Raw genomic sequence first — 20,596 nt, forward strand, 5'->3', positions numbered from 1 at the left:
ATATGTTTAATATATGTCATATGAATGATCTGTTTATGTTGAAAACCAATCTGTTACAGTTCATGCATGTCTCGTTTTAGTTTTCTGTTTTATAAGCATGTTGCTCCGTTGTAACTTTAGTCTTTGGAATTGTTTTAATCTCTATAAATGAACCATGGGGATGTTATTGGGATTGATATAAGATCATTAGGTTCAGTGGTGAAGAGGAACAGAGGGTTTGGAAGAGAACTGAAATTTTCTTAAATTAGTTTTCAGTGTTGTTCTTCAAGCGTACTAGTTTAATGGCTTTGTTTAATCTCTGTAATTGATTTCAAATTATTGTAATCAAATCTTGGGGATGATACTAGGCTTAAATAATACTCTTAAATTAGTTTTAAAACCATACAGAAAGGTTGCAACTGGCCGGAGTTAGAACAGAGGTCAGAACGAAGCTGAAACGGAGGGGTAGCTCACAGGGGGAGAGAGAGTTGGCTCTGGAATGCCAAGAGTCGGCTCCCACCTGTTTAGAGCCGGCTCCAAGGTGGTGGTAGAGCCGGCTCTAAGCTGATTTGGAGCCTGCTCTATTTTTCTGGAGCAGGCTCTTTCATTTTTGATGCGAACATTGCTTTTTAAGCTACTGTTTAGGCACTTGGGGTTCTAGAATAATTCTAGGACTTTAATGGGGGTTTCAATAATTAATTTAATATGTAGTCAAGGTCTTGAATTGTATAAAATACTCTCTTTGTATTAATGGAATTAATTATGCGCTATTTAGCAACTTTGCGTACGGTTAACGGCTGGAAGGAAATTTATTGTCTAATTTTAATTTGACAATTTAAGGGGTTATAATATGATTCTAAATTAAAGTTTAGATGTATGATAGAGTCTTTTAATTAACAATTAGACTTATAGCTTATTGTGGCTCTGTGCTAACAAATTAAACAGAATACCAGTATATAACTTAGCACGCGGGTACCGGATGGAGAGAATTAAATTGCTTAAATTAATTTAACAATTTATTGGACTATAATGTGATTGAAAAACTTATTTTTAATGCATGATAGAGTCATTGATATATTAGATGTGATCTACGCATGCTTTGGATGCTAGTTGTTGAACCTTTAAACCGTTTCCTGCAAATACACGGTTTAACACTTGGATTTAAATTACTGAAACTATAAATTGTCTTCTGCAATTATTTGGGATGGTTTTGGATTGTAAATTACTAAACTGTTAATTATATGTTGTAATTTACATGGGTTGGATGTTCATTGTGGAATCTTATATATTATTCTACAATTAATTGGATTATGGTTTTGAACTATAATTGTTGTAGCATTGCATAAACTATTCTGCAATTATTTAGATATTTGGTTTTGGATTGTAAATTACTTGCTTATTATTTATATGTTGTAATTTACATGAATATGGAGGATTGTATGCACCGGTATGGGACGGTGACATACTAGGTATGGTTTAGCTCAAAACGCTAATTCCTACCTTATGGATTTTAATTGGTAAACAGTTTTATCTGTTCAATCAATTATATGGATTTTGTGGATTGTATGCACCGGTATGAGACGGTGACATACTGGACACAGACTGATTCAAAATACTCAGTCCTACCTATTTTGGAATAAGGGTACGGGTTGTTAAATAAAATCCTCCTTATTTATATGAGTCGGTGCGGTTGAATACGCCGAACGACTTACTGGATTTCTTATGGATGAATGTGAACGGATTTTATATATATTGTTATGGTACCGTGACATGAGCTTGAATCTCATAGTCGACGGTTAGGGAGCGTATATGCAGTAGGATGCGTAGCTAGCTATGTTGGTTGAGGTATACCCTGTTAGGCTTAGGTAATCATGCCCACTCAGGTGCGTATTGCATGTTGTCTTCTATTCAGGTTAAGACCATCAGCATAGTCTAGTAAGAGTCCTGTAGTGTGGATATATATTTATCTATTACGGACTAGATAGCTATTGTTGAGATATCTAGGGTGTATCTGCGTATCGGGTCACTATTTGGATTATAGTTAGAGAAGAATTTGCATGTGGGCCTGACCCACTCTTATTTTTACAGGTGTTCGTTAGCTCCAATCTTAGAGCTGGATCATGCTGAGCAAATACAGTCATTCACTCCACCGATGCTATAGGACTTTGTTTCTTGTTTTAGGCTTTGGTTTTATTTCCAGTCATCTGAGTACAGTAGGATATTTTAGGGGTCCACTAGATGAATTCCCGAGTTGTATAATTTGGAGAATGATTTGTATTCGTAGATGATCAGTTGTAACAGAATAGTTTATTTATTAATAAAATTTTATTCTGAGATTTTTGGATTATCATTCTAGTTTCTTTTCAGCAAATTTTATTTATCTCGTTTGTTTTAATTATATTCTGTGTTCGATTATTGCTAATTGATTTGATATCCTCAGGTAATCGGGCGTGGGCCTGGCCAACCTGCATCCGGAAATCCGGGGGTATCACACACCTCCTCCATCTTCGCAGTGCTATCTGAGTCCTTTTTGGCCAGTTCAATCTCGCCGGAGGTGTCCGTGAATGACTCGCAGTGATGCTCGGAAAGATCGATGGCAGAGAGCTCGGATGGTGGAGCGATGGGGACAGCGGGGACGATAGACAGTTCAGTGACCATAGCTTTATAATTGAGGTCCATTGTGGGACTTCACAGAAGTAACATTTGTAATTCGTTTTTCGCTCCAATCCTGAATGTTATGCCGGATGGGTCTGTGCAGAGGGAGAGATTGGATGAGAGAGAAGATGGCGGCGAACTCGGCTTTGATGGGCTCAGCCGATGTCGGCTATGATGAAGGCGGCGGCGAGGTCGGATGAGATAAGCTTGGTTGTGGTGGATGTCGGCTGTGATGGAGGAGGGAATGAGCTTGGACGGTGGAGAGTTGTGTGGTGATGGCTGTGACGGACTGACGAGCATGGAACAGAGGACTCGGGCCACTCAATTGTGATGAGGTCGGAATGATATGTGGCTCTGTGGTTAGATTTGGGTCTATGATTGGTTTTGTGGTTCTATGGTTGAATTTGGGTCTGTGATTGGTTTTGTGGCAGATAATTTTGTAGTTTTTGCAATTTGGTCTGTGTTAGCTGTGATGGAGTCTTAGGGGCAAAATCATAACTTTAACAATACACAAAAAAATTTAAATTTTTTCATTAAACAAATAGTTTAACTCTAAGGACAAAAATATAAATTCATATCAATCTACTAACCACAAACAATTAATTTGGGTCTTTCTGTTATATTGTGGCTATTTTCTATCTATATGTACAAGTTGACAACTTGAGGGATTCTTTGTGTAATTTGTCCTTAATTGAATTAAATAATTAAGGGCAAATATGACATTTGAAACCATACGGGTGTCATTGTTAAAAAGCTCTTGACATCTAAGTGACATTGATCAAAACTTTAAGTGGTGTCAATGCAATTTACCCTTTAATTTATAAGGGAAAAAAAATAATGCTCCACTCTCTCTCTCTCTCTCTCTCTCTCTCTCTCTCTCTCTCTCTCGAACTGAGCTAACCAACATTGTAAACCCTCTCTCTCTCTCTCGAACTGAGCTAACCAACATTGTAAACCCTCCCTAAACCCTTTTTGAATCCATCACATCTCTCTCTCTCTCTCTCTCTCTCTCTCTCGAACTGAGCTAACCAACATTGTAAACCCTCCCTAAACCCTTTTTGAATCCATCACAACGTTAATTAATTGAGATCAAGTGGAATATGTTAATTGTTCTAATCCAAAAAAATAAAGGCAAAAGTTTGAAAAATCCGTGGTATATAAAAAAAAAGTTGCTAAAATAGCCCCTGAGATAATTTTTGGAGCATGTCCCCTGAAGCTGTCCGAATACCACTTTTCCGTGGTCAGACATTCATAATTACAATTATAACCCCAGTATTAAATTATTAAAAAAATATGTAACAAATTATCCCTATGCAAAATACCAGCATTGCCCCTCATACTTTTTTGACCTGAACTTAACCAAAAAAAATAATAATAATAAAAATAATGTATTTCTTATTATTGAATTCCGCGAACCATAGCAATTTTTTTATAGTTCAGGATTTTTTCAAATTTTTTTAGAAAAAAATAAAGTTAATAATAAAATACACTTTCTACACATTCTCTCCCCCTCTTTTCCTTTCCCCTTCTCCACGCCACTCACGCCCTATATAAATATAGAAATCAGAAACTATGTCTAATCATACCAGAAGCTGTGTGAATTGATTGTGATGGCTTCGTTACTTGCTCTGAGGAGGGTCACAGGTGGTTTAATTCGCTTCAACAAGCTTGCCAACCCTATTCGCTCTGCTTCCGTTGCCGCTCTTCGTTCCTTCAACACCAAGGTCATGACCGTATACGACGAATACGACGAGGACTACGAATACTGGAACATCAACACCGACTCTGGTACTCGTTTTCGATCTCTATCTTTCAGCGATTTGTTCCTAATTACGAGCTTCTTTTTTTTTTTTTTTGCTTATCCGCATCTTCGATTGTGATTCAATAGCTTGATCTGTGTATTTCTCGATCGCCATTTTTCTAATTCGTTTTCTCCATTCTGCTTGCTTCGGTTTGTGGTTGTTTTATCGTTGTTATTGATTCGATTATTGATTTGACATTGATTTTGAACTCTACTTGTTCGATTTGTGCTTAATTTTGTTGTGATTTAAGTCTCAGATTTGTTAGTTTTGAGTTGAGTTATGAATTGGTAGTACGGTTGTGTGAATTGAAATTGGTTGATGTTACATCAGATGGTACGTTTGATCCACTTTCTGCAAGAAGAAGCATCGACATGAACCAGGATGAAAAAGCAATGTATCTGAGAATGGACATGCCTGGTCTCAGCAAAAAAAACGTGAAGATATCAATGGAGATGGAGAGTCTGAGCATCAAAGGAGAGTGCGGGAAGGAATCGGCGGAAGACGAAAAGTATGGGCCCGGCTACTCCAGCAGGATCTATCGCCCTCCTACTTTCCATATCCCTTCCAATATCTATAACACCGAACAAATCCAGGCTAAGATGAAGAATGGAGTTTTGAAAGTTAAGATTCCCAAAGTGCCCAAACACGATAACAAGGACAGGAAGGACGTGGTTCAGGTTAAGGTCGATTGATTCAGGAGGCGAGAATGGTAATGGTATGTTTTCGGTGTGTAGTCGGTCCATACGTCACCTCTTGTTTTAGGCTTCTTTTGATAAAAACAGAATTTGTAGGCTTCTTTTGATGAAAGCAGAATTTGTAGTTGATCTTTCTAAGTGTAGTAGTAGTGTCTAACTGAATTTTGATGTAAAGATGAAGGAATTCACTTGGATTTACAATTTTTCTCTCTTCTTTTCAACTCTTTTCAAATAGTCCAAATAATGATCACTTGCTTGGATTAATGGAACAATGAGTTTTGGGATTGAGCACTAAATGGAAATTTTGAACTAATTTTTTTTTTTATCAATTTTAAATACAATTTATGTAATGCAACAATAATGTCTATTTATGTAATTGAGTTGATTGGGTTTTTTTGATGCCCAATTGAGGTCATGCCATCAATGCACCAAGAGTGTTTGGACTTTAGGGTATATGGTTGAATTATAATTAGAAATCGAATAAAAATACGATTTAGATGTAATGTGAGTTGTAAAATAAGAAATATGTGGATTTTATTGATTCAGATAATTTGAGTCATCTTATTTATCAAATGAAAAATTGTCGAGTTATTTAAATTTACTTGTAAAGGGGACCATGCTTGCACTTCTGGTCTTTTTCACCCCAGAATTGGATCTTGTGGGGTTTGAAGTCCTGTTGGATTATTTAAGATGGATCATCTCATCAAGTACTTCAGATACCAATAACAACATTTGGAGGCTCTATTATTATAAAAAAAATAAAATAACAAAGTACATCTAGTTCAGACTTATACTAGTACTCTAAGAGCTGAAAAGCAATCCGAATCAGACTCTACGAGAGGAAATTGGGATTTGTATTCGGGGTTGTTCTAATTATAAAAGGTGATCAATGCTTTTCAAAATTAATGAAATCTAAAGCCTAATGAGAATCTTATCAAATATTTTTGGTCATTTTTTCCCTAGTTACCATTACATATGCCTCTTTGACTAATGTTTTTGCTTCTTGTTTTTTTTACTTATGTTAGTTTTAGTTTAATGTAGCAAAATAAAAACATAAAACATGTTTGGTAATGTTTATTGTCATTTGAATAGTATAAAAGTGTTTTCAATATTGAGGTCAAAATTAAAAGTATCAAATTGTTTGCTTTAGCAAAGCACTGTAAACAATTATTTTCGAAATAATGTTACACACTTTAAAGCAATTGTAATTATTATTTTATATCTTAAATAGTATAAACTCTACCTTTTTAAAAAGGAGGTTGAAAGTACAATAGTAAATTTTGCAGCAAATTTATGTTATTAAACAAGTTTCGAAATAATGTTACACACTTTAAAGCAATATAATTATTATTTTATATCTTAAATAGTATAAACTCTACCTTTTTAAAGAGGAGGTTAAAAGTACAATAGTAACCGAATAAAAAATTAGCAGAAGAAATAGTCTTTTCATTATTTCAAACAAGTTTTTAATACACAATGTTGATTTAAATAATATATCAACTAACGAGCATGCCACCATTTATCTTCAATGCTTAATTATATATATTTCATGTGCTAACTCCTAACCTTTTTGCTAGACCACAATTCAAACCCTAAATGTTCCAAATTTCTAATTATTTACCGGAACAAAATACTTATCAAAGACCAAAACATAACAGCTGGGAAAAAACATATTAACGGTCGATATCTTATGAGTTACGGAGTCTGAAGTATGTACCACCTACCGTACAGCGAACACTTCAAAATTACTTTTCACCAGCACATGACAGCTGGGCAAAAATAAGGACAAATTCCCAAGCGACACGTGGAATGTCAACCTCAGAAGGAGACCTCAGAAGACTTGGGCCATTTTGCTGCCTTTTCTTTTTTTCGCCAAAGCCATGTTATAATCCCAGTTTTAACTACAAATTAATTACCTAGGTAATTTATTAATCTATCCAGAGATCAATAACTCTCAATGTCTCAGCAGTAATAGCTAACCTATATTGTAAACCCTCCTTAAACCCTTCTTGAATTCACTCCCTCTCTCTATACATCAATGGCTTCGAGCAGCCACCACCACCACCACCGACTTTTTGTACACCACCGCTCCCACCGAAAGTCCTGACAGGGTCGCCGCCTGCAACCACCTTGTGGGTACGATCGTTCAACTTCTCAAATGTGTACACACACATATCATCCAGAGAAAACTCATTTCATTCGCTACCACTAACTCTGTTTTACATTTCTGTTGTGATTTGTTGTTTTCTGATCTTACCCACAACTATTTTTGTTGTGGGTTACGATTGTTCACCTTCTCAAATGTGTATATAAAATATACACACACGCATACATATCATCCAGAGAAAGCACTTTTGCTTCAGTATCACTAACTCTGTTTCATACATATCATCTTAGCCACAACATTTTTGTTTTTCACACACTCAAAAACTTGTACTCCTGAGAAAGCTCTTTTAATTCATCGGTGATTGTTTGAATAAATATTGCATTGTGTTTAAAATTTGTTCAATTTTTGTGTTCACTGTTTAGAGGGTGTTTATGTTAAGAACCCTCATCATTTTTTAGGCCCGATAGAGGGGTTTGAGGCTAAAGCAGTGGAGGAGGGTTTATATGTGAGAGTGGACATGCCTGTGGTTGAGGAAGAGGACGTGGAGGTATCGCTTGAGAACGACACCGTTTTCGGCAAAGGTGAAGCCCGGAAAGAATGGGAGGAAGAAATCTACATCAGGTTATACTGTGGGAGCATAGATCTTCTCCCCCAATCTGGGAAGAACGCTGGTATTCTTCAAAAGGATATGAAGAATGGTGTCTTAACAATGGTAATTAATTTAATTAATTCCTGATTTGAATATTTTGGGACAGATTTACATATGTTTGTATATTATATGTACGAAACTCCACTTCTATATGTTGATTTAGATGGATGAATTTCCCCTTATTGTCTTATTGATTTGAATATATATGTGTATGCATGTAAATATGAATTCTGTGGAATATATGCGTGTGTATGTATGAATCTCCATTTTTGTATTTTGATTTAGATGCATGAATTTCCACTTATTGTCTTATTGATTTGCATATATGTGTGTATATGCATGTAAATATGAATTCTGATAGAAGTTTATATAGAAAAATAGTTGCAGGGTAGCATCGTGATTGACATGGTATTTGCAGCTAAAATGTCTTTGTTCCTAAATATAAGATCCTCCGAAATATTGAGAAGAGGATTGATAATATGTATGTTACTGACTGTAGGCCTAATGAAGAATATATGAGATCAATATGCTGGAATGTGAGGTTAGTTGTTAGTTTTAGCAAGTGAAATTTGATCCTAATAGTTAAGTTTGTAGCCTTGCTTTCCCCATGAATCTGTAAAATTTGATTGTTATTTTAGGTGTTAAACTCATTTTTTGATCTAGGAAATATGTGGTGTATCGTCCTTACGAGGGAGTGTCCAAAGCAATTGTAAAATTTGTTGGTAAATACTCTAAATTTGATTGTTGTTATAGGTGTTAAACTCATTTTTTGATGGGGAAAATATGTGTTTTATCTTCCATCCTAGGGAGTGTCAAACGGAATTTGTAATATTTGATGATAAATACATATGGGAAATATGTGCTATTAATGTTGAACTGGCCTGGGGATATATTGTGCTTTGTGTGGTTTCATTGATTAAAAACAAATTCTCGATATAGAACTGTCATCTTCATTAGAATAGTACTGATATTTCCATTCTTCGTCTGAGGCAATTTATTATAGGTTATCATTAGTGATATGAGATCGTATACCTGTGTCATTTTTCCTTTCTCGTTTTATTCATTTTATTTACTATATGAAGAATTATTGTTGTTTCACTACTAAACAACAACTTCATTATTGGATTCTGAGAGTACTCAATAGATATACAGAAACACATTCACAATTTGGTTGATTACGTTAGAAATTTGAGTCCTTCAACTAATATATATATTTTATCATTAAAATTTGCATGCTTAATCAACTCACCAGTGATACATTGTTCTAATGAAATTGAATCTACTATTATGTTGCCAAATGTTTTTTTTTTTTTTTTTTTTCTCCCCTGAATTGTTGCCAAATGTTTTTGAAACAATTATTTGATGAAATGAATCAATAAATTCAAACTTCAAGTCACCACATAAAAGATTTTAGCTTGTTATTATTTAAAAGAGGTTTCCAAAATCCAGTAGATAGAGTGTGCTTAAAATAGTTATGTAAAAAATAAAAACTTATTATTAAGCAAAATTGTGTTCTATTATTTATTATAGTTGCTTTGTACAGATAAGCAACCAAAATGTCTGGCTGTGTATTTTATGTGCTGTAAGGCCACATGCTAGTTGTTTACTAAACCTTGAACTTTTTAATTTTTTTTTTTTCATTATTTGTGGGCATATTTGTTTCCAACTAAGAAATTAGCGCCCTCTCCAAATTGCTTCAGAAACTCTTGATTTACAGTAAGTTGTGAATGCTCAGTAATGCTGTGAGTATATGACCTCATCAGACATAATCATGCTTTATCTAGGTAAAATCCATTTATTTCTTAATTTTGTTCATAGCTTCAATTTGTTGGGCATTATATGATTCTTTCTCATTACTCTTATTTAAGCTGCAAACACTTCATTTAAGCCTCTAATGTGGTTAGGAATATTGTAGTGAACCCATGAAATTTGAGTATGACCATCAGAACATCAGTGACAGTGGAGAACTAATCTTTTTAAATTTTTGGTAATTCACTGGAGAACTTGTCTTGATCAACAAAACTAGAAGATAGCCTATATATATGTAAGATAACCATTGATACTTCTTGTACAGTGTAATCTAGATATGTTCTATTTCATTTTTATTACGTTTCTATGTTTATTGATCCTTGACAATGTCTTGGACTAAATAGAATTTCAACTTGATATAGTGTTTTGTGTGTGTGTCTATAAATATTCACAAAGGAATGCAGAATCTTGTTATTGGGTCATGTAACCTCATTTTTGTGACTGCATTGACACTAAGTTATGGACAGGTGAAACCTCCCTTGTGACTGAATCCTTGTGGTTGATGTCAACCTTGTTCCCCAACTGATCTATTTTTTTAATTGATTAACTCAATTGAAGTTCACAACATCTAACCTCTCTCCATGACTGCATGCAGGTCTTGGATGCTTGGGGCTTCCGCCCAAACTTCTCCTCCACGACGATCACCAAATTTTCCAATGACAATCTTGAATTCCCTGCTGGTTGGAGTTGCATCCGGGACCATCTTATCTGTGATAAGGAATTTCTGCTTCTTAGCCCTTCTGGTCTGATTTCTAGTTTGTTCTTTGTTTTAGCTCATAGTTTTTGTGTGTATAATCCAAATGTTTTTGTTGTTTTTGTTTTTTATACAGATAAATACATATGCTATTATCCATTCCAAGAGGGGGAATTAATGGAGCCTATGAGGCGAGGATTGTGGACGGTGACAATCTCTTCTTAAGGGAAGACATGCGCGGTGTCAGCCTGCAAGGACTGAACCTTAAGTTTAACAACAGAGCAGTGTTTTTTGCTCGTGACAGTGATGAAGCTGGGCGTGATGAAAGGAGGAGGTATTTTGGCCGCTTCCATCTTAATTGCGATTGCTGCAAGATCACTGATATCAAAACTGAAACGAAAGCAGGAGTGCTTCGGATGTTGGCCAGAAAAGAACAATTTAAGAGTTCTGCTATCTGCTGATGATGTGCAGCAGTGATTACACTCGGGTACACATTTTGATTTGGTATGCATAGTTGCATCATTTGCTTTATGGTTGTGCCATCATTTGCTTTTTGGTGCTTGGTTCTTTTAAGTTGTTGCTACTTGGGACCATAGAAAAGTGAATAGTCTATTTGATTTGGGTAATATGTGGTCCTTATTATCATTTTATGAATTAGGATATGCAAATGATGTGTAAAGTGGAAAATAATTTGTGCATTGACAGCATACATTAAGGTTCCATGTTTAATGATCAAATTCAGATTTAGCTAGATTTTAATTTTGATACATAGCTGCATCATATTTTTTTATATGTATAAATTAAATATGTAAAGAATCACACATTCTCCAGAATCTCCACAAATGACAGCATGGATTATTGCAAAATATAAACCCTAAAATAATAATTATTCGTCATTTTATGTAAATATATTATGATGGATCTTTGCTTAAAAAGATATGACGTCAAGTCTTACCTGAAACATTAGTTATAGTTGAAGCTTTTAGCCATCCTTATGTTTCTTCACTGAGGTCAAGCTTTTTATGGATTTCTAAGCCAATGGGCTTTAACGTCCAAACATGGCGATTTCGACTGGACAGTATGGCCTTCTTGGCTGCTTAGTGCTGTTGATTCTGAGCTCCCTCCCTCCCTCCCTCCCTCTTGTTCTTTTTCTCTTTTAAAAAAAAACCATTAGTTATAGTTATACTGTATGAATGAATTCAAAATTTCCAATTATAAAGTTTAAAGACATGTCATTGAGTATTCAATATATATATATATATATATATATGACCAATGTAAAAACAAAACAAATTTCAACTTATTTACATATCAACAATACATTCATAAAGTAGTATTAGCATCCAATGTGGTTCATCATTGAAAACTGTGCTCGATCTGCTCAGTTATCTAAGTACAATAATCATCAATCCCTACTTCTTAAGTGTTTTCAGAATCAACTGTGAATGTGATTCATCATTAACTATGATCACATTAAAATCAAATCAGTATCAGACGACCGCCAGAAATTAAAAGTAGTTACAGTCCTCTGCCATACTAGAGAATATTCAATGCAATGGTGACACGTACCCTCTCTTCAATTTGCTCCGATAAAGATCTCTCTCAGTACCACAGAGAGACCAGATAAGTTTATTTCATTGTGTATACTATATAGATATATACAGACACACACACGCAGAGCCTTTGAGTCGATCAATAGTGGATTGAAAATTTGAAACTTGAAACAGGAATGTCTTTTTTTTTGGCTCTGAAGAGACCCTACATGGGTCCAAATCTGCTGATCAGAGACACTAAATCAGCTGAATCAACAGAAGTGAAAATGCTTCCACTGCATTCTTCTTCACTGCCGGTGATATCCGCCAGGGGCAACTTTCCCGGCCTCCTCGCCAAGGAAGATGACTACTGCAGGAGGTACTGCAACAAGATCCACTTTGGCCGGCTCGAGAAGCACCGGGATGAAGAAGATACATTCTCAGGTTGATGGTTACATGGATCAATGGTGATGTGGAAACAAATTTATTTTTGTTTCGTAAAAAAAAGAGTGAAAATGTTTAGTTTCTCAGAAAAAAAAAAGGGGGGGAAGAAATATGGGATTTAATCAAATCAAAAGAAAATGTAATTTTGCATTACAAATTCGGTTTTTGTTTGAGTAGTAATGTACGAGTATTACTTTTGCTCCTCTGTGGTTGAAATTAAATGAGAGTTGATGAAATGAATAGTCTACTTGATTGATGGATGGGAATGCTTGACGTGTTTGGTTCAATTTTATTTTAAACTTGTTTAATTTTTATTTTTATTTTTTTTCGAGAAATGAATTTGCAAATATCGGTTAAGTACTAGTAATAGTTTGGCACAGACAATTAATTACAGCTCTGAGTCTCCAGAGTGAAGGCCATTACTGAGGTCATAAAACTTTGCTTTCACTTAAACAGAGTTTGATTTGGCAACCATGGTACGTGCCAGGTCCGCCAAAGGCCAAAAAAAAAAAAAAAAAAATTTAAATTATTTTACTCTCAAATAAATGGAGCCCAAGATGCCAATCCTTTCCAAAACTGTAAATGAATTGGAACCTATTTGCCAAGGAAAAAAAAAAGAGAGATCCCAATGAATTGGAGTATATAAAGAATAACACTAACAGAGTAACTGGACTTACATATAGGCCCAACAATAATTGAACCTGCATACCACTAAAAAGTGGCCCAACAAGGAAATGCAGCATAAAAGGTTAGCAATAAATTCAAAAACCAAATAGCCATTACAAAATAAAAAATAAAAAATACAGCCATTACAAACAAAAATTACCACGTATGAACTTGAAATTTTGCAAAAAGTACAAAAAAGAAATATGAATTCTCACTATTAGTAATTCATCCCTGACCAAATTGCACACTAGTTTCTAAATACTCTTTATTCATATCATAAAAATAATAATTATTAGTATTTTAATTGACAAACACATAACATCTCTATTCTAAGAAAGGATTCGAGTCCGAGTGTAAACAAAAAATTTATATTAATGTGATTTGTGTTTCTTGCCAATCTAAAAAATAAAAAAAAATGAAAATAAAAATAACAGAATTAAACTTGTGTTATTAGTATTTTAATAATATAAGTTGGATGTAGATAATTGAGATTTTTAAAACAAAAACTTTAGATTAAAAATGAACCATACATGTATGACAATATGTATGCAATGTTAATGACTGAGTTTCCTGATTGCACCTAAGGTCCATATTAAGAAAGCAATAAATTACACTTTCTCGAGCTCAATCCCATGACATAGGCATCAAGATTCCCTGAGTGCAATGGAATATTATGTACATTCTAAATCCAAATTGAAAATAATCCATCTGTTTAACAATAGCATATGAAACACAATTCCAATCAAATGCCTTATGTAATATATTACATCGAGATAAATAAAATCAAAATATTGAATCAAAATTTTAGTTTTATTAATTAATTACATTAAAAAAATTAAAAAGTAGAAAAAAAAAAAAAAGAAAAGAAAAAAGAAGTGTACTAAAAATGTAAGGCCTTAATGTACTAAAACCCCCTTTGGTGTCAAGGGATTGCATAATATCCCCTTCTCCTTTCTTTTGGGGCAAAAAAAAACCCATAAATTTTCTTTTCCCTATTTCCTTATGCATATGTATTTATATAATTTTACACTATATCTTAACCTCAGTTAATTGTCAGTCAACCAAAAAGTGTCAAAAGAGTAATTTTTAAAACTTTGTAAATTATGAATATTTATTGATCCAAAAATAAATAAATAAAAAGAAGAAGGGGGTTTTGTGCAACCCCTTAAAATTAGAGGGGGTTTAGTGCACCAAGATGAAAAAGGAACGACTCAATATTAGAACAATAAATGAGCCCGTATCAATTATACCACTTGTAATTAATAAGTCGTTCATATATTAAAATTTTAAATTTTAAGATAAAAATATCCTTTAACTATTTATATAGATATATATATATCACGTGCTGTATCACTTACCAAATCATATTTGCTGTTAAGGTATGAATTCACACAAAAATTATGTAAATATATTCGTTACATATATATATAAATATATACTTTTAAATATGGTTTTTTATAATTGTAAATATATAATAAAGACAAGAAAAATGAGTTTGACAAAAACAACGTGGCATGTCTAGTAATGACTTTTACTCTGCAGACTCAGAGCTATATAGCCGATAGGGCTTGCACTAACGCTCGCAAAGTAGAGGAGGAGACAAGGAGAGGACCACTCGAAGGCAGCAACGATGATGAGAAGGGTAGACTGGGTAGTGGCATAACTTTATCCAAAAAGAAAAAAGAAAAAGAAAAAATTGGTTATATATAATTGAGAAAAGAACAGAAAAAAAGGGGGAAAGAAATCATCTAGGACAAGGTTAGTGTTCATTTGTCTTTATTTTATATATTACGTGTTATGTAATAAAAGAAATTGAAAAAAAAAAAAAAAGAAAAAAAAGAAGAAGAATTCACACATACACACACACACACACATATATATACACTGATCATCGGGTTAGACTATATTATGAACTTATGATTGAGGATTTCATGTTTTGGGTTGAGCCCAATTGCGCCCCCAACCTGCTCAATTTAACATTGGTTTGTCGTGGACGCCAAACATACACATACCATAACTTAACGTTAATTAATCGCACTATACTTATTGTACCGAACATTTTGACTTTTACTCAAAAGTGACTTCATCAATGGCTATGAGAAGAGCCGCCACCGCTTCAATCCAATTCCTCAACCCTAAAGCCCCATCCGCCATCATAGCTGGCTTTGCCGCCGCTCGATCATGCACCTCCACCACCGCCGCCACCGAGGACTCCTCTCCTGGCAACGTCAAACCCAAGGATCCAAATGGTAGTCCTAGTGATCTTTTTCTTGTTCTACATATAATTTTAAGCAAAATTCATCTCTTTTGGTTCTCAATTTTAGTTATCAACACTGTTCTACCCAAATCTTATTTTTTACTTCAATTTTGGTTTCATCTTTTTTATTAAAGTTATTGTACTCATAGTTTTACTTGCTATAATTCTACTCATAATTTCAATCCTTTTCTTATTCTACTTATAGTTTTAAGTAAAAAAAAAAAAAAAAATTAACGCAAATTTTAGTCTTCAATCTTTTTTGGTCTTCAATCTTATTTCTTACAGTTATTCTAGTCATTTCTACTTGCCATAGTTCTACTTATGATTTCTATATTTTAAATAAAACCCATTTTGTAATCATCCAATTTTAACTTTCAACCCTGTTATTGTAGTGCACAACTCTGAATTTCTAATTCAATTCGGGGGTGTTTGTTTTGCTACAGTTATGATTGCAGTTCCAGTTCAGGAAGTTGAGATGGAAAATCCATTTCAATGCGGTGGACCGGGAAATGCGGTGGAGGTGAATGATGTGAAGGAGGGTGTACTTGTGAGGATGTCGTTGCCTGGTGTTGGCGTTAACGGAATAAAGGTTTGGACAGAGAATCACACTGTGTTCTTCCAAGGCGAAGGAGAAATTGAATACGAGAAGGATGATTGTGGGAGGAGGTATGTTGGCAGTCTCGAATTCAATCCCGATGAGCAAAGGGCTGATGGGGTAAAGTTCCAGATGAATAATGGAATTCTCAGGCTGATGGTTCCGAACGCGGAGGGTAATAAGGAGAAGAATACCAAGGGCAAAAAGGAGAAGAAAAAGAAGTAATGTGTGAATTGGTTGTTATTTAGAAATTTGTGAAAGTAACCGATTTTCAACTTTTTATGTGTCTTTTAGTTGACAAGAACATTTTTCTGAATGCCATAATATTCAATGGAGTATGCTTTTAGTTTTGATTTTGCTATTATAAGTAAATTTAGTTGTGATTTACTGCTCTTTCTTATGTGTCTTGACTGTTAATTGATGTAATTAATATTTGTTGTTTAAATTTAAATATACACCGGCTGTTAAAGAGTTTGAACATTTAACTCATTCATACCTTTGGCTGTGTTGAATAGCACACAGGATGAGGATTTCACTAGTATGGTTTCATCAGTGAATTACATTATAATATTGTTATTAATATTATTTTAATTTTTCAAAAGTCAAAATAAAGTGAACTACATTTGTTGATAAGGGCAACTATGAAAATGATTCATAAGCAAAAATTACAAAATGGTAAAATTATTTCTTGTTGGAGGTCGTGTAGTAAAATGATTTGTTTGCTTATTTTGATATTTCTTTTGTATATTTGCTGATTTTTTGGACTAACTGTAAACTGTGTAGTTGAATGTTCTACAACTCTATAAACAAATGCAGGTTTCAGGCTTTCTGCATTCATAAACAACTTTTTGTTTTAAGAGATAATTCTAGTTATAATTTCGGTGATTCATACACAACAAATAATATTATGTGGGATATCAGTGTGTTAGATAAATAGGAGTTTTTTGGACAAGATTCGGCTTCTTTGCAAAGTTTGTCTGCAAAGACTGCAATTCAATTGCAACTTTTGAGACCTGCATGGTTTGTAACTCTGATAATAGTTAAATTGTACAAAATTTCTAAAAACTCAATTATAAAAAAATTTGTTTACAGATAACTGTCTTTTATAATTCTTGAAAACTATTTTTAGAATTACAAACCAAACAAGGGTTCCTTGGCTATTTGTGGTGTAGTTTTTATTGTCAATCTTCCTCTTGAGCAGGTATATTCTGAAGTCGAACAAAAAAAAATGAAGTTAGTTTATCAATTATTTAAATGTGAAGTCAGATAGAATGAACCAACCAAAGAAATCTTCATATGGTAAAATAACATTGTTAAAAACACAAAATTAAATTAGTAATTTGATATCCGAGAAATCAAATTAAAAAACCAGTTCAATTACTTGGATAAATATAAAGGATATTGTATAAAATAAATGAACAGATTAGTTGGTTAAACACTAGGAAGCATGGACAGTTCTACGAAAGAGTCGTACCTAATAAACTAAAATTAATTTTATTATTTCGAACACTTTGTTGACACTTCTCGACACTTTTTGGACACTTACCTGCTAATCGTGAAAATAATATAAATACTAACATTACAAAATAATAAAATAATGATATATATGATACAAAAATCATTACAATAATGACATATTTTTATTTTTTAATTTATTTCCGAGCAATTGTATAAAAATTATAAATGAATTAAAGTTTTATAATATTATTAAATAAATGTATAAAAATAAAAAATTATATTTATATGTAATCGTGTCACGTCGTATTTATATTCTACTTTCTTTTTTTTTTTTTTGAAGTATTCGTGTTCGTATTTGTATTCATGCTGGGAACATTAAACTGCAATTTGAAGTATTTTTTATTTATTTATTTTTATGAATTGGTTTATCTTTAAAAATATGTTTTGGTTGTTGTCTAATGGACACATGCCTGCCTCTGTTCCCTTCCTCCTTGTAAAACGTTTCCACTCACAATCGCCCTCTCAATTCACTTCGGCCTCGTTTGAATTGAGGGATTTAGAGGGTTTTGGAGAGAAAAGAAAGAGAAGGATAGGGATAGGTGTGTTTGGATGGAGGGTTTTGGAGAGAAAAGAAATGATTTGGAAGGATAGCCTATCCCTCCAAAACAGTAAAACCAAATCTCTCCAAAATTGATAAGATTTGGAGGGATTTGGAGAGAAAGGGAGCAAATGACGTTTGGAGCCCATCCGGAAAAGTCGCCAGAAGTTGCAGAGATCGTCAAAAAAGTCGCCGGAAATTGCAGAGATCGTCGAAAAAGTCGCCGGAAGTTGATTACAGACCTTGATTAGTTGATTTTAGAAAAAAAAAAAAAAAAAAATTAAAATAAAACCCATATATAGAGAGAGATTAAAACCTACCGAGGACTGAAGCTAGGGTTCAAATGTGGTAAGCTTCGGGTTCTTCGCTAACAGGTTTCTCAGTTGCCGCGGAGGAGGAAGATGAATCTACAGCCTTGTTTGCCAGTAATCGAAGAAGATGATGCCCAATCAACAACAGTGAAATCAACAATTATGGAAATATGGTTTTGATCTTCTAATTTTTTTGTATATTCTGTAGTTTGCAGTAAGGGAGAGGAGAGAGAGAGAGACAGTGAGGGGGAGTGAGAATGAGAATGGAGAGATGGAGGAGGCTGATTTAATTTTACCCTCTAACCTTAAAAAGAAAGGATAAGATAGTAATTTTATTATTATCAATTTTTTTGTTTTCTCTCATTTATCTTATCCAAACAACAATATTATCAATTTCTTCCTTTTCTTTTTTATCAATCCAAACATTATAACTATCATTTCCTTTCTTTTCTTTTCATTTCTCTCGTAATCCTTTCCTTTCCTTTCTTTTCTTTCCTATGTTTTCAAAACCCCCTGAAAACCCTAGAGAGTGAAAGAGGAAGAGAGAGAAACATACACAACATTTTCATTCACGGTTCATATCAATGGCCTCCAGATGTCTCACCGTCGCAAAGCTTTTCCGATCTAAACGGTCGTTCACGGTGGCCGCCTCTCCTTTCGCCGGCCACCATCACTCTTTCAGCTCCTCCGGCCATCGCTCCCGAGGAAGTGGCAATGACTCGTATTCAATCGCTCTCTGAATCTGTTTCTATTTTGATTTTCCTAACTGTGTTTTGGTTTTATCTCTTCGTGAATCTACATAGTGATTTTGTCTACTGATTTTTGGTTCATTTCTATATGTGTATGTATATATATAGCTCTACGGATGACAGTGATAGCTCCGATGAAACATCCGTTTCTGAATCAAGGTTTTTGTACGATGTGCAATGTAATAGAATACCAGCGAGAGGCAATAGTAAGGATTGACATGCCCGGAATCGGGAAAGAAGGGCTGGATGTTAACGTCAAAAAAAATTCAATCCACATCGAAGGGAAGACAAAGAAAGAAGATGAAGATGAGAACGATATGGCAGTGAGGGCATACTCTGGGGTGATTGATCTTCCTCGGGGTATTTACAAACTCGACGAAATCAAGGCCACCATTAAGATGGGTATTCTGAAAATGGTGATCCCGAAGATGAACTTCTCAACTCTCTCTGCACCGATCGAGTTTTGTGGCGTGCCGGCCCCCTACTCCACCACCACAAATATGAAACGTGTGAAGGATGTATTCAATATTTAAGGTAGATCTTAATTGCTTGATCGATTTACACTCTAGCTAGCTGGTACTGTTAAAAATTTCAGGAGTATGATGTTACTTGATGTGTGTTTTCTTTGCTGCCATATATGCATATATGAACTAAGAACAAACAGTTAGAAATTTTTGTGTTTGCTGCTAATGGCATGATTGTCAATTGAAGCTATCTTATTAGAAATATCAAATGTTTTAAATGTAGATGTTTATTCAAGGAGAAAGGGGTATGGTTTTGCATTTATATGTTTGATGGATTTCTGATATATGTGTGTGTGTGTGTGTGTGTCTCAATTAGTTTGGTATGAAATGGGGCCTCTGGCTGTGCTGTTGCCCTGTGTTCATTTGTCTAATGGTGGCAGTTAGTTTGGAATTAATTTGCTTTAATTGTATATGTTTTGTCAAGTAGCTACAGTATAGTAATGGGTGATTTGTGTTGGTGCTTGCTTCAAATTTTGTTGTAGCTTTGAATTAGTCAAAGGTGTTTATTAAATAAGATTTAGACTCTTTGATTATTGGATGTGCAAATTTGAATGAAGAAGAGTCATATTTTCTTACCTATGCAAAAGCAGCTCCATATATGAGAAATGGATTATATATATATATATATAGGAACACATTTATAATCAAGAAAATAGTTCGTAATTTACTATATAAGAGTATGAATTAAGGTTTGTAATGACTTCTAAGTAAATTAAATTTTTGTATATATTTGACTTCTTGTGGCTGCTTTTTCTGTCCATATAAATATGCAAGTTAATTTTCCTTTCATCTGTGAATCTAAGGGTCAACAAGTCTTAAGACCAGAAGTACACAAGATGAAGTCTTTCACTACAGTGGTATATATAGTTTCAATGAACTTCATTTGTTGATACAAAGCAGCTAGGCAAATGATTCTGCTCATCAAAAACTAAAAAATAGAAAAATTATTTCTTGTTGGAGGTCGTTTAGACACACAGAAGTATGATAATTTACAATGGATCTTATCCTACACTGTGTAATATGAATTTATTTGCTTATTTTGATATTTTCTTTTCTACTTTTGTTGATAATT

General features: G+C 33.9%; 4 protein-coding genes across 5 annotated transcripts; all 4 read left to right on the forward strand.

The window, feature by feature from the left end:
* Positions 1-3,906: 3,906 nt before the first annotated feature.
* LOC132283901 (heat shock 22 kDa protein, mitochondrial-like) lies at positions 3,907-5,352 on the forward strand. 2 transcript variants are annotated; one of them, XM_059785938.1, is made up of 3 exons: positions 3,907-4,422; positions 4,767-5,162; positions 5,199-5,352. In XM_059785938.1, the coding sequence occupies exons 1-2, from the start codon at positions 4,245-4,247 to the stop codon at positions 5,126-5,128; spliced, it is 540 nt and encodes a 179-aa protein (XP_059641921.1). In that variant the 5' UTR covers positions 3,907-4,244; the 3' UTR covers positions 5,129-5,162; positions 5,199-5,352. The 2 variants fall into 2 exon arrangements, with proteins under 2 accessions (XP_059641921.1, XP_059641920.1); XM_059785937.1 differs by having other exon boundaries at positions 3,911-4,422; positions 4,767-5,352.
* A 1,815-nt stretch (positions 5,353-7,167) lies between these two features.
* Positions 7,168-11,132, forward strand: LOC132285706 (uncharacterized). The gene is made up of 2 exons (XM_059787898.1): positions 7,168-7,950; positions 10,292-11,132. Exons 1-2 carry the CDS (start codon positions 7,756-7,758, stop codon positions 10,613-10,615), a joined length of 519 nt encoding a protein of 172 aa, XP_059643881.1. The 5' UTR covers positions 7,168-7,755; the 3' UTR covers positions 10,616-11,132.
* A 3,590-nt stretch (positions 11,133-14,722) lies between these two features.
* On the forward strand, positions 14,723-16,276 carry LOC132285139 (small heat shock protein, chloroplastic-like). The gene is made up of 2 exons (XM_059787307.1): positions 14,723-15,281; positions 15,733-16,276. The coding sequence occupies exons 1-2, from the start codon at positions 15,122-15,124 to the stop codon at positions 16,107-16,109; spliced, it is 537 nt and encodes a 178-aa protein (XP_059643290.1). The 5' UTR covers positions 14,723-15,121; the 3' UTR covers positions 16,110-16,276.
* A 2,435-nt stretch (positions 16,277-18,711) lies between these two features.
* On the forward strand, positions 18,712-20,129 carry LOC132286602 (heat shock 22 kDa protein, mitochondrial-like). Its single transcript, XM_059788961.1, has 2 exons — positions 18,712-18,972; positions 19,109-20,129. Exons 1-2 carry the CDS (start codon positions 18,966-18,968, stop codon positions 19,531-19,533), a joined length of 432 nt encoding a protein of 143 aa, XP_059644944.1. The 5' UTR covers positions 18,712-18,965; the 3' UTR covers positions 19,534-20,129.
* The last annotated feature ends 467 nt before the right edge of the window (positions 20,130-20,596 follow it).

The sequence above is a fragment of the Cornus florida genome, unplaced genomic scaffold (genome assembly GCF_030987335.1).
Source record: "Cornus florida cultivar Cherokee Brave unplaced genomic scaffold, ASM3098733v1 CherokeeBrave_3.0.0_Hap2_Chr11, whole genome shotgun sequence".
Classification (NCBI taxonomy): domain Eukaryota; kingdom Viridiplantae; phylum Streptophyta; class Magnoliopsida; order Cornales; family Cornaceae; genus Cornus; species Cornus florida.

Excerpts from the sequence above, each read along its gene's own strand:
- LOC132283901 (XM_059785938.1), top strand. The coding sequence starts at position 4,245 with ATGGCTTCGTTACTTGCTCTGAGGAGGGTCACAGGTGGTTTAATTCGC. Across the intron at positions 4,423-4,766 it reads GAACATCAACACCGACTCTG|ATGGTACGTTTGATCCACTT; the intron begins GTACTCGTTTTC and ends ATGTTACATCAG.
- LOC132285706 (XM_059787898.1), top strand. The coding sequence starts at position 7,756 with ATGCCTGTGGTTGAGGAAGAGGACGTGGAGGTATCGCTTGAGAACGAC. Across the intron at positions 7,951-10,291 it reads AGAATGGTGTCTTAACAATG|GTCTTGGATGCTTGGGGCTT; the intron begins GTAATTAATTTA and ends GACTGCATGCAG.
- LOC132285139 (XM_059787307.1), top strand. The coding sequence starts at position 15,122 with ATGGCTATGAGAAGAGCCGCCACCGCTTCAATCCAATTCCTCAACCCT. Across the intron at positions 15,282-15,732 it reads CAAACCCAAGGATCCAAATG|TTATGATTGCAGTTCCAGTT; the intron begins GTAGTCCTAGTG and ends GTTTTGCTACAG.